This window comes from Gavia stellata, chromosome 13 (genome assembly GCF_030936135.1).
Source record: "Gavia stellata isolate bGavSte3 chromosome 13, bGavSte3.hap2, whole genome shotgun sequence".
In the NCBI taxonomy this organism is placed as follows: domain Eukaryota; kingdom Metazoa; phylum Chordata; class Aves; order Gaviiformes; family Gaviidae; genus Gavia; species Gavia stellata.
This window is the reverse complement of record NC_082606.1, coordinates 10,361,878-10,375,937: the sequence shown is the minus strand read 5'-3', so window position 1 is coordinate 10,375,937 and position 14,060 is coordinate 10,361,878. Positions and strand designations below refer to the sequence as shown.

At 35.9% G+C, this 14,060-nt stretch overlaps 1 protein-coding gene across 1 annotated transcript in view; it reads right to left on the bottom strand.

The window, feature by feature from the left end:
* WDR72 (WD repeat domain 72) overlaps positions 1 to 13,287 on the bottom strand; it is a 113,083-nt gene extending 99,796 nt beyond the window's left edge. Inside the window, exons 1-8 of the mRNA XM_059824045.1 lie at positions 13,135 to 13,287; positions 11,948 to 12,054; positions 8,843 to 8,921; positions 5,659 to 5,833; positions 5,026 to 5,102; positions 3,077 to 3,196; positions 998 to 1,143; positions 547 to 643 (exon numbers count right to left, since the gene is read on the bottom strand). Of these exons, the coding sequence (XP_059680028.1) occupies positions 547 to 643; positions 998 to 1,143; positions 3,077 to 3,196; positions 5,026 to 5,102; positions 5,659 to 5,833; positions 8,843 to 8,921; positions 11,948 to 12,054; positions 13,135 to 13,287 (954 nt within the window). The remainder of the gene's footprint in view (positions 1 to 546; positions 644 to 997; positions 1,144 to 3,076; positions 3,197 to 5,025; positions 5,103 to 5,658; positions 5,834 to 8,842; positions 8,922 to 11,947; positions 12,055 to 13,134) is intronic.
* Between the last annotated feature and the right edge of the window lie 773 nt (positions 13,288 to 14,060).

Here is a 14,060-nt window from a genome sequence, read left to right as displayed (position 1 = left end):
ATATCACAGATTCAAACCCCTTCAATTTAGCATGGATACATATGGGAAACAACCTATTTGTGTAGTTACACTGCAACATGCATGCATTTGTTAATAAAACAAGAACTAAGCAACTTGCTTACATTCTGCTTGTGGGTAGGGTTTTTTGTTGTTTGGGTTTTGGTTTTTTTTTTTTTACAGATTTGAAATTAAAAGCTTCTAAAGCTATTTTAGACCATCTTTAATTAAAAAAGCTCTCCCTTTTTTGCCAAAATTAGAAAAAAAAAAAATCACTTCAACAATTAGCCTATCTATAGCTTAAAACACAGGAATCTTTTTCCCTGAGAAAAAAGTAAATATTGCCAGCGTTGAAGACAAAAATGTGCTATGAGCATCTCCAAGTTTGTAAGTAAAAATTTCAAAATTAAGGAATAAGTCTTACTCATTGTTTTCATAGAACAATTAAATCTGTTGATGAATTCAACAATTTTTTAGGGATCATTCAGGTAATTGTAGGGAAATAATGAATGAACCTTTGAAGCTCACTGTAAACCTTTATGAATTTACCTTATTTTCCTTCACACCAGTAAAGCAGAGTAAATGAGGATAAACAGTTTCTTTCAGCACCTTCCCATCAGCAGGATATATGCTTTTAGAAAGCCCACTGCATAATTTGGAAAAAAAAAAAAGCTTTAGAAAGTCTTATTTTTTAGAAAGCAGAAGAGTAACATCCAAGATCCACAAGTTCAATGAAAAGTTACCAAATAAGTAATTACAAGCGACTTTTTGAAATCACAGCGCCAGCTGCCCAAGTTCTACATGGCTAATCTTATTCCTGTGTCCCCTGCTGTGCCAAACAAAGACTGAGGGCTGTCAAACTCAGGGTAAATCTCTGAGTGCCAAAGTGGTTTTGTTCTGGTTTTTGATCATTTGCAACACGCAGCGATTTTCCATAATAAACCTCCCAAAGTTCATCTTGTACCTGAACTTTTTGTGTGAATTTCCCATCTGAGCCCACCTGTTTAGCAGCTGGTAGATGTAACTGTGGCCATCTTCTGTCCAGATGATAAGTCTGTAAGCTGCTAGTACTTCTCCACCAGCAAAGCACTGGCCACTTTTACAGAACTCAGTACAAAGCAAGGAGAAATCACAATAATCATAGACCTAAGCTCAGAAAAACAATAATATATAAACAAACAGTATTTGGCACATTCATTTTAATTTAAGCTGGGTTTGGGCAACGAATTGATAAGTAGATCATTAGCTTGACTCTTTGTAGTTTGACTATCTCTTTTAAAGCCAAAGCAGTTTTCATACTATCAAACTTCTGCAAAGTCAGAATCAAACCATCTATTTTGAAGATGAAGAAACTGACAATAAAAAAAAAAATCTGCATTAGAGCCTTCTGTTACATTAGGAGATTTTGGACAGGATTTACTTTGTTTTGCCTTGCATTCATTATTAGTATTTACTGGAGTATTAATGTCTTATAAAGAGGTAGGTAATTAATTTAGCACATAAATATGACATTGAAGACTTTGATGTACACTATAAATGCTTCTGTCTGTATACTTTAAAAGATGATCTGCTGATGTAATCACAACAAATTATCTTAAAGCAGATTTTTTCTTTTCTTCTTTCGGGAGCAATAGAGATTTTTCTTTTTTGCAAATTAATTGAAAGCAAAGAACATATTTTTCTTCTCTCTTCAATTTCAAGAGCTGGTAAAAAATTATACTTGTTTGCTTCCTCTGACTTTCCCATTTTAAGCCAAAACAGGCTATGACTAGGGCAACCTAGGATATTGTCTGCTTGGTCATATTCCTAGTGGCTTCATGGAGAGAGTATTCATAGCCATATTTTTAAGATTTATTCCAGCAGTGTGAGGAAATAGATTTCAGAATGAGCATTTCTACAAATTATTCATAGCTAATTTCTATTCATTAGCTGATTTCTAGCTAATTTGCTCTATATTTTCATTACTATAGAAGTAGGTTAAGGAGCCACTCTAAACATACATGTGTATCTCTCCTATGTTACATATCACACACCTTTCTAATTAAGGAGTAAGATCATCATCTTTTATTTTAAAGCTGTACATTCATTGAAACATAGAAGTTGAAAATCCAACATCACTTATGCATCTATAACACTACTTTAAGCAGTAAAGTATTCGAATGCATAATGGAGATATTTTAAGAAACATGCACATCTTGTGGAAAAACATTATAAAAATTAATGGAAAACTATGCATGTTACACAGATCTTTCCATGAAAAGCCTATCCATTCCATACATGGAATTTCTTTATAAATGCTTTTGTACAGACTTTTTAAAAGACCCCAAGAGAAACCTCAAGGATACCCTGCAACTGTATTATCCAAAGTTGACTCAGGTGTACGTGAAATTTCTGATCCCCCCCCCCCGCCCCCACAGCAGTGTTTGGATCAGGTACATGTGTTGCACTAATAGCCCAGGATTATTTTAAGACAAATCTCATAACACTGGGAAAAAGAAATACAGAATTTTTACAATAATGTTCAGTTTAACTAAAATTTAAAATAAGCTAATAACAGTTTCAGTAACTATATGATGCACTTATTTTCTTACAGCTACAAGAAAAAGTGATATAGTCTGGAGTCTTTAGGTTTGCTGGCTTCTATTAGTGGAACCCAGGCTATCAGCCCTGATGGAACAAAGGCACCTGGTTACTGAGGACTTGCCAACTGTGATTACTTCTGTCATACTTAAAACAGTTTTTGTGCATCTTTGTCTCCTTTTAAAATGCACTGTGGAGGGGACTATAATGCACCCAGTGCTCTAAAACTGACTCATACTTAAAATAATCCCTTTTCTACCCAGCCAATTTAATGTTAAACTTTTAAAGCAGAAATACATTAATAAAAAATGAACACTTCATCTCAGTCAGGCAGTTCAGATAAGTAGAGAAGGGATACCGCGCACTATTAGACCTGACAATTAGTGAACGCTTTTTCTTTAAGCTGAGGAGGAAAACAAGTATCTGCATGTAAAAATCACATTAGCTTTTCAAAATTATTAACAAAATTAAAAAGAAAATATAATGCTCAATAACGTACCTGCCAGCATGCGGAGGACACAACTAGAAGGAGCCTTTCTGTGTAAGTACAAAACCGTACCGATTGACAATTTATACAGTCCAGAAATTTTGATTCCTTCTCGCACACCCTTTGCCTCTCCTTAACAGCACAGAGGAGAAAAAGCCGTAAGATTTATTCTAGACGTCTGAGCTTTTACTTTTAGGATAGAAACACCCCACCGAAAAGACTTTTGTTAACATACACTTTCAAAATGCAAAGCAACATATAATTCTTAATTAAAGTGAGACAGGAAGACAGCAGGGTTCACAAGTACCATGTAAACAGAAGACATTCATCATGGCTCAGACCTTGATCTCACTTAAAAAGTGATAATGAGTATGGAGACAGACTAAAGGCAGGTCATAGATAGCATCTGCTGTAATGAATATATGCTAAGTATTCTTCAGTCAAAAAAAAATAGCTACAACAACCTATAAACTGACAGTATCAGATTCAGAATGGCTGATGAATATTCTGCTTTCCTACTCATCCTTGTTGCAACCAGGACAGTCTGAGATGTATGGTATTGTCATACATCTTGTTTGAACTTAACACCTCTAAAAAGTAGTGGAAAAGTAATTTTCTTATCTTTGTATTGCAGAATGTACAGATGGTTTAAAAAAAATACATATTTCACCCTTTTTGTGTGAATATTGGATTGTGAATATTGGCTCAAAATAATTATATTGGAATTATTGATTAAATCACTGAAAACTGATGTTTTCCATTTTGAAAGATAGAACCAGCATCAAAACCTCTCAAAGAAGGGGTATGCTGGTCATAGAATCATGGCTATCAAACTGCAAACCATTCTCTCACTACAACTTGCAGCTCCAATTAATTCCAATTAAATCCAACAATATTTATTAAAATACTGCTCTAACATATGAAGTAGCTAGATTGTTACTAACTCTGCATTCCTCCCTTCACAGAAGAAGGCCTCAGGCAGTAAAAGGATAGCACCGTACCATATATGCTTCTCTGATGTCTGTAATAGATTGTTACGGTCCCCAGAATTTCTATAGCGTGACAGTATTTTTTGCCCCAGGAACATTGAAAAGACCCCCTCCAAAACATTGCTGATAAGCCAAAACCACATCACAAAAACTCCAGTATGGTATCAAACTTGACAGATTCTCCTGAGGGGCCTGATTCTACCCATTAACAAGCAGTGCTGCAGCATGCTCTGCAGTTTGTCAAGTAAGGCAGTAATGTATCACGGATGTTCAGAGAAGACTGCTGACATTTTGCCATTTCTGTTGACGATTCATAGTACTTAGCTGTAATACTGAAGTCCTTTTGTGGATCTAGCTCTCAGAGTTTAATTCAAACATAAAACATTGTATTCCAATTCTAACACTTGTGCATGTTAAGTGACAGCTGCTGAGGATACTAACACAGAAAAGTTGCACAGAGTAAGCGAGTTTGAAGATGGAGAAATAGGGCACTTGACACAGCAAGAGTCTCTTCCAAGTGAAGACAGCATTGTGGGAGGCAGACAGAGGAAAACAAAGTCTAAAGGACCGTTTTGAAGACAGTAACAAGGGTGAAGAGGGAGTACAAAGGCCAATTTTGAAGAGCTTTGAGTTTAAAGGAAGGAGTGAAGGAGTTCAAAGAATGGAGTGACATTGTCAGGACCGAAGGAAAGCGTTACAACTTCAGGATCATGGAATACACAAAGACATGAAGCCTGGGCAAAAGACATTGCAGCTGTCAAGGCAAGAGCTGTCCAATGGCCCAACTAATTTTAAATAGTGATATGAGGGCGTGTTTTCACAATTTTGTGACAAAATTCATCAATTCTGTTTAATACATATCCAGAAGATTCTAATTTATTCGTATTCTGCTTCAATGTGTCCTTTACTTGAGAATATTACCACACTGATGTTATTATTCAAATCACTGTTTCATACCTCATACAAACTGACCTGTATGCTATTCAAAGACGAAGACAGGTCCCACACACTAAGAACTCCAGTTACAGACACTGCAACCAATGAGTCTTCTGTGAACAGTTAACAGTGAGATAGTCAACTTGAAAGCAAGTTCAAACAGTGCCTAACACCAAGAGAGAACCTTGGCATAGACATTTGTGTTCTATACAGCACTAAAACAAGGATTCTGCAGGACACTGTTTAGATGGAATGTTAATTTTACACAAAAATAACTAATTAGTATACAGAAAAACAAAACATTCAAGCAAAGAGTAAATAATTTTGTCCAATCATATATATTTCAATAGAAGGCATAGAATAGTGGTTTTGTGCCCTTAATTTCCCTGATTTTACAAAATTAATTTGTACTTATGTCCAACAAACGAGCTGCTTACAACCAGTGTAGAGGCTGCTTGTTTTTCTGTAAGAAGCATATTAAATGAAACATGACCAACATTAGGAGTATTAAAAAACCTTCTTAGGTGCTGTCAATGAAATGTTAACATCTTGTACGTTACAGCTCTGTAAAATATGATTAGATATTAAATCTAGCAGGATTTTACTATCTATACAGAAATATTTTATCATTATTTAATTGGCCTACATAAATACATCTACAACGTATACCTTGAATTCTTGCAGAGTGTACAATACACATACAATTAATCCAATCAGAAGACTGAGATGATGATAAAGTGTGAAGAACACCCAAATTCTTAGCATCAATAATAAGAACATCTTGATATTCTCCACAACAAAGAAGCCAGCCTTCACCTGTCATTCGGAACGAGCAATGGTAATACTGTACAAGTGGAAAGAAGAGAGTCAGCATACAGAGCTACACAAACGTGCACATGTATTTTTTCACATTCAGCATGTCATACTTGGAATTGTAATCAACACTTGTAGCATTACTAAAAATGTATTGCATATGTGAGACCATACACAATTTTGCTAGTGACAAGTATTTCACACACATTTATAACAATTTAATGCAGGCATACAGCTTAGTAAGAGGTGCTTCGTACTGAAAGCAGTATCTGCCCTGCCTAAATATTAGGATTTTTGGAAGCAATCAAGGTGTTAATCTTCATTATAAATTGCTAAACAGTTTGGAACTGTTTCTCTGTGAGGCCTCATCTGTCTCCAAACAGATAAAGCTCCAGTTATAAAGAGGTACATAAAGATGAAAAAAAAAAAAATCAGGTGACAATGCAGAAGATTCATAATGAATTTTCCATTATTTTCCAGGAAGAATTTCTACTCCACGAGATATTCTTCATTATGACACTAAATGCCCTAGTGTTCAGAAGATTCATTCTTTCTCAACAATCATGTAAAGAACAGAAAAAACAGACACATAGCAAAGTACTAAGGAACAGAGATGACAGCGGTGCAGAGTGACTATGAAGATTTCTTTTTTGCTAGGTGTTTTATATGTGCAAGGACATTTGTATTTTGCGTAATATCTATCTGTAATTGTACACATAATTGCTATAAATGCATAAGCAGCCACCTCGAATAGAATTTACAAGTAAATAGTATCCTTAAAATAAAGGGAACAATCATGTAGTCAGAGGAAAATATCAGATAGACCCACAAAATTGTGCCTCATTTACTGCAAGTTCTCTGTACATTCAGTTTTGCTTAGATAATTCTTGGCCTATCAGTTAACTAATTGAAGTCTGAAAACAAAAGAAGCAGAAGTAACTGGGAATAGGATAAGTACTACCACAGATACTATGAATGATCAGAGGCAGAAAAGCTTAGCAGTAGGAACCATTTGTAATTACTGTTACTCTTAAATTATGCTTGAACTGGAAGATTTGTATAATCAGTCAGTCCTTTGAGAAAATCCTACATTGGTTAAGATCCACAAATGGTTAAGAGTTGACCCTGGCATTAAACTTAATTTCAAATGGCAAATACTCAGTTTGCACTGCTTGACATCTGCCATTTATAGCTGAATCACCTATACTGAACAAAAGGAACATACCAGACAGGTTAGGAGTTTAATTAAAACCGACTAAAACATTAACTAAAAATAAAGCAACAATTTTAAATAGTGACGCTATCAAAATCAGTGTGCACTAACCCTCCCAGACAATAACATTCTGTAGGAAATTATACTCTCAGGTACTATTATGCCACAAGCAATCATTCCCCATGGAACAACAACAAAACCTACAATAAAACAAAAGACCACCACAATAAAAAGACCCCAACCCCCAAAAAACCCTCACAAAAAAAGAAATTATATATATATCTGAAGATTGCATTTTAAAAGTATTTTCCCCTCCTAGTGACATCTATTCTTTTTTGTAAGAAAGTTTTCCTGTTAGATGTTCCTATTTTTCTTTCGCAATTTTGCCCAAGTTATAGAACAAAAATCATTATCTAACTAAAATTAGACTTAGCTTACTTAAGAAGTAACAATTTTCTAGAAGTATTTGCTTCTCCTACTTGAAGGATAAGAATGAAGACTCTGCCTCCGATCTCCACAAAAATCTCCACAATGCAAATCTGTCTACTTCTCTGCAGAACTCCTCCATAACTTTAACTATTAAAGTCTAATTAAGCAATACCACAAAGCAGATCATACCACACCTCTATTATATTAGAACTGAGGCATTGTACTGTGTGTGTATATACCTATGTAAAAAGAATATATATGCTTTAAACATGTACACAAATAAAAATTATAGAATAACAACTTAACAATCTATGGTTTTTTATACATATACACATATTATGTAAAAGCATATATTATTAAGACTTTATTATTATATAACTTTTACTTGGTAATTTACCCAAGCTTTTTCTCTTCTCTTTATCATTAACAACTATGTTTGAATTCATCATGTGAACCAAAACAGTGTCATGAAAACAAGTGTTTCTTCTGGAAGCTTTAAAACATTTGGATACTGAATTTGACCATAGTTCTAGTCACTCAAGGTCTCAGACTTCCATCATGTGGAGGCTTAGTTCCACCCTAGACTTCCTCACTGAAGAAAAACAGCATTTTAATTAACCTAGGAGCCCTGAGCTCCTCATCTACTAATATACTCAGAAATAACCCATCACTCTGAATCACATCCATACATGCTGGGCTCCTCAGTCATATACACACATGTATTTCAAACACACCCTTGCACTCTGACATCTAGATGTTTAGTGTACCTGAACAGAGTTCAAAGCAGACAGTTGAAATTATCTGAAGTAATATTTAAAGCCATTTGGCCTCTGAAAACAAGTGATCTGTCCTGAGTCCTGTGATGAAGGAAAGTGTATTTTTCGAAGTGGGGTAGAACACTCTTTTGCAGGTTAGCAGTTAGGTATCAAAACTTTTCAAATGTTTAAAAATAAGATCTTCAGCATACTGTCTCACAATGTTTTGCTTGATTGCTTGTACTTCTGAAATAACTCAAAAAGCCAACATTAAACCTGAAGTTTCCATGCAATTTTAACACAGGACAAGAGTAAAGATTAAGACAGTTTCACTTTGCTACCCTGTGCCCAAACTTTACAATAAGTTAATCAATATCGCATTCCAAACATGCACGGCTTAAAGAGAATCAGTTTGATTTAAGGAGTTCAGAGGAACATGAAAGTCTCAGTTCTTTTCTTAGAAGTCAAAAAAGGAAAAATAACAGATACAAAACTACTTATATTACAACAGGTTTTTCTCTCTTATTAAGTATGTTATGAACTATACATTTAAAATTGTATGTTTCTGAAAAGTATCATGTTAATAAAGCAAAACTCCTCTTACAACAAACAGACATGTTCCATGAAAAGTTGCTATACTTACGTAGATTGCTGTATGCCTATAAGGAAGCTTTGCGTTCTCAATGCACTGTCCACTAGTAACATCCCAAACACACATCTCCCTGCCAAAGATAATTTTATATTATTCTCTGTCATTTCCACTCAATTGGCTGGAATAATTTTGTGCCAGCAAGTTTTTCTTTAGTGCTGTACTTAAGTGCACTCTGGTCGTTTATGTGGCTTTTTGTTACAGATTACTGGGTAAGAAAATGTTGTGGTCATTAGCAGGGGATGACATACAGTATTTGTTTCTTTTTGTTTTGGTAATTACACCCTGCTGCCTTGCAGCAAACCTGACTTTAAGGCCAACTCTGGTCTACAACAAATTGTAGGTATACTGCCATTACAGCTCGTCAGCGCGTCACTCTAACTATCTGTCGTTGGAACCACATCCTCCTGAAAATGATTCATTTCACTGAACTTAATCCACACGTTTTGAAAAACACAATGCATCTTCTAGCGCATCAAACTTCGGTTCTTGAGAGGAACAGCAACCTCTGTTAAGAAGAAACAGTGCCACCATGAGGCTATTCCTGAAATCCACTATTGAAACAGCACTCACCTCTTGACAACCTAAATGTCTGTGCAACATTCTAGCTGCACTTAATTACAATTAAAGTTAATGCTTGAGAAAGACGCATTAGCCAGTCTCCCTCATCTAGATATTATTCATCATGCTATGGGACTAGAGTACAACAGAAACACAATCAAATTAAATGTTATAAATTTGGTTGTACGAGGTACGTTGTCATAACTCAGCAACTGAATGTAAAAACTTTGATGCTTTTAGATTTTATTTAAACAGCAAGCAGTATTTCCACAGTTGAAACAATCATTTTATGATTTATGAAATTATATTCTAAGACATTTTCTGTATGAGGACTTGAAGAACACATTGGGAAAAAATATTTTATTATATCAGAAATACTACTTAGTGATTTACATTTTAATCTACACACTTTCACATTTTATGTTAATCTAAAAATATTAATTAATTTGTATTTTTCAACTGAGCAAGAGCAGTGAAATCTATACATTTGTAGTGTAGTGTCAGAGTTGGTATACCAAAGTCTAACTTAAACAGAACACATGCTGTTTGTAAATATTTCAAGGCAGGGAATTTCTCCCTGTTTATATCAGAATGACAATTACAGTAACATAGCTAAAGCGGTAAAGTTGATACATACATGCAAATATGCATAAATGAGACCAGAATATAACTTCAGCTTCTGCATGTTGCAGTTAATTTACTCTGTGTACTAACAAGGGGTGAGTGATACTACATGTCAATAAACTTGTCCTACAGCATATGCTATATGCATGCACAGGACATCAGTGAGAACTTGAGAATCATTATGGATTAATTTATAGATTTCCATACAAAAAGTACAAAAATACTGTTCAATACTCATTCTTCTGGGATAAATCAGTTACACAAACACTTAAGAGATTCTGAAGTGGGATGGGGGGAGACTATCATCTTCCATACTCCTCCACCCTCAATACAAGAAGATGGAAGCCTGAAAATGGCAGAAGTGAATGATTCACAAGCCAGAAAATGCAGTTCGACAAACCCTACATCTCCTAAAGATGAGGCTTCCTATTTGTAATTACCTCAACTTCACGTTACAGCCTTCCAAGAATCAGTGATGGATGCTTTGCCCTTATGTAATACAGATGAGAAGTCAGCAGTAGTTTGGTAAAAGTGAACATTTAAAGGGGCCTGAATACTATTCAGTCCTACCTATACACATACCAAGCAAGCCCGATGAACCCTTCAGAGGCAGAACCTTTACAATGTGAACGTCTCTCTATATGGTATATGTATAGCAAAAGCCTCTTTGTTTCTTAATGCTTTTCACACCAGCTTTTTGGAAATACAATATCTTTTCTCCCAGTACGATCTGGAAACAATACTGCAGAATGAAGATGAAAAATAGTTTCAACTCTGAACCCTTGAGTAGAATTGTAGGAGGCCAATGCAAAATTAGTTCTGTAGACTTCTCACCCTCCTTCCTGCACATAACAACCAGAACTGTCTACCACTATCCGTCCAGTGGGGCAGCCTGACCTTTGAAGATTAAGAAGCCTGAACCAGTTTGTTCAAGTTATCCCTTTCTTGTATACTCATTATGGAGTGAGAAAATCAGACACAGATCCTAGCAGGTGGAAAGGATAAACAAGCTCTTCAGTGAGAAAGTAGTAGCCTTAAGGTGCTGGAAGGTGTAGCATCAAAAAGGACAATTGACAGGAACTCTTCATGGCAAGAGGTTAACAGAGCTGTCCTGTTAATTGGAAAAGATGAAAGCAAAATGAGAGAGGAATATCATTAAGCAACAAGACAAAGTTGTTTAAGGAAAGCCCTTAAGTAAGAAGCTAGCCCTAACTACTTTCAACAGCTGAAATCCTGAACAGATGGGCTTCAGACCCCAGCTGAAAATATTATCAAATATTCGGAGAAAAAAAAATTCTTGAATGCTAACCTAGCAAAGCAGAAATTAGCTTGACTCAAGTGATGGGCCAAGTCACAACAAACACATAGGAGAAAATCTGCAAGATCAGGAGCCTCTGAAAGGATGTACTCCAAAATAGCAAGTCAGATTTAAAGACAGACAAGAAACATACATGACTTTTATCCAAGGGCAGTCTTTTCTGTGCTTCCATACCTACTCACTAAGCAAGCATAACCTGGATCAGAGTACATTAGCCTCTTGAACTGATTCAATTCTCAAGACTGAACTCGGGAAGGAACAGAAAAAAGTCCCATGATGTTAAATTGCTTCTAAACTTGCTGATTCCCTCCAATAGCCTGTTATTCTCCCTTTGAATGGGGCCTAGCTGACCCTCTGAACAATTTATTCTCCTGACTAACTGGATATCTGAACCTGCCAAACGCTTCTGCTGTCCAAGACATGAGCTCTTAGACTATTGTATATAAGCAATACAGTCATTATCCTAAGTAGCTGCTATCCTTTTCATATCACGGAAGAAGGGGATTAAAAACCGTCTGCCAAATGCAGAATTTGACCTACACCTGCCATACATTTCATGATTTAATAAATGAATAATTGAATATTCAGTTACCTACCCATTTTCAGTAGCACTTACTACATATGGCTGTTTCTCAAACTCTCTTGCTTTTGCCAAACAAGTTACAGAAGCAGTATGGCCAAAGAGAATTTCTTTAGATGATATCTAGGAGAATAATACAATGATTTAACTTAAACATAGTATTTTCTGTATAAACTAAGGAGATCTAAAAGCTAGAGATTACTACTTGTAGATGTTATTATTAATAAGAATATAAAGCAGATTGACAATTACTTATGTTATTCAGTCATGTTTCTGGAATGTACAAAGATGCAGATGGACCATGCAGTTTAAATAAAGTACAGTCTTGGCATTCACTGTAGTCTAAAAATTGCACCTTTTGAAGAATTTATGGAGCATCAAATGTTATAAAACAGGCAACATGCAGAATAGCTCTGGCCTTCACCCTACAGCATGCAGAAAAAGTGGCAAAGTAGGGAATTGATATAGCAAAGCTCTTAAGCATGTGTTTCATGCAACGTGTTTAAGTAATGCCTTTGATTAGCTTCACTGCATACAAAGACCTTAATGGTTAAAGGTAGCCCCATAAAAGTGCAAAATAAAGTTTCAAGCAATATTGAAGCACAAATGGGCAGCCAAATCCAAAGAGAACAGAACCATAGTTCTAGGAAGGCAGAATAAGAAATTGGAACTGCTTTGACTCTATTCCATTCTAAGGAAAATAAATACAAAATAGTCAAAGCAATAGCAGTAATACACCAGGAGGTTTGCAGCTTAATTATACCAAAAAATGCGTATTTCATCTTACTTCTTCCATCTTTCTACAAATTTTTCAATTGTTAACCTGGTAGAGAGCTCTGGTTTTATAAATAGATGTTTTCTCCTTAAGTGACAGGCCATGCGCAGCAATTGATTTAAGAAAAAAAAAAAAAAAAGACTTTACAAGATAGGAATCATGATAATTGTGTATGTTTACTTGCTGTCATTACTCACAGCACACAATCTCAAATTATAATCTACAGGCCATGATAATCTATTAAAAAAATTTTCCAAAGTCTGCAAATAACTGGTTGCTCATATAGGCATTTCAACACTTTTTCTTCATGAGTTTCCTATAACAAATATCACACTATCTTTAAAACTTCATCTAAGTAAGTGCAAGTCTGGATAATCCCATTGTTAATAACAAAAGATAAAACTCCAATCTATTTGGCAGACACAAACCTTTAATTCTGATGAAAGATCCCAGAGACATATTTGTCCTTCTTGACTTCCTGTAACTACAGTCTGCTGGTCATCTGTAATCATAATAGCAGTGATGCTGTGAGAAGGAGCTGTTTTCCCCCACACTGCCACAGCCTGTACCGATACCTTCATAGTCAGCACCTAGAAACAGAAGGAAGTCACAAGTAACATGAAATGTAAGAAAAAACAACTTAAAGGCAATTTAATCAACATGTCAAAAGGGGAGCTACAAAATACTGCTGCAAAAAAGTTGATGAGGCATTGAAAGATTTTCTAGCTGTTGCCAACATCACACTACCACTTTCATTAAGACAGCTATCCACTAATAGCTTAAATGTGCAGCAGGACAATGTTGTGCCACTATTTTAAATCTAGGCAGTATCAAACAGAACCAGAGTAACCAGGGACCAGTACTATCACAATACTGAAATATCAGCAGCAGGAGTTGTGTGCTGCCCCACACAACCCGACTTAGCTCCGATAGGCTCATGTCACTCTGCCTTCTTCCTAATTTTGGTTGGTGGAGCATACCATGCCTCCCCTATTCCCTCCAGCCAGCAGTACTGCTCATTCTCAGCAGCTAACTGCTGGCACATGGAGATGGCATGAGAATGGGGTGTCAATAAAGAGTCTGTGGTTCTTGGAGGGTAAGGCAAGGGATATAAGGGCTGGAAGGAGACAACAGGTGGTGGGTCAGGGATGAAGAGAAAAATGAGGCCCAGGACAGCAAAGCACTATACCCTCAACCATTCAGCGGTATCTCCTGGGGATAAGACCCAAAAGAAAGGTGGAGGCAGAGTTGCAAGCTGGGAAACAGGGAAAATGAGCAGACTTTCTGCTGCTCATGAGTCCCTTGTCCAAAAAATTTATCATATAATAGATTTTAGTCACTTCTGTGCAAAATT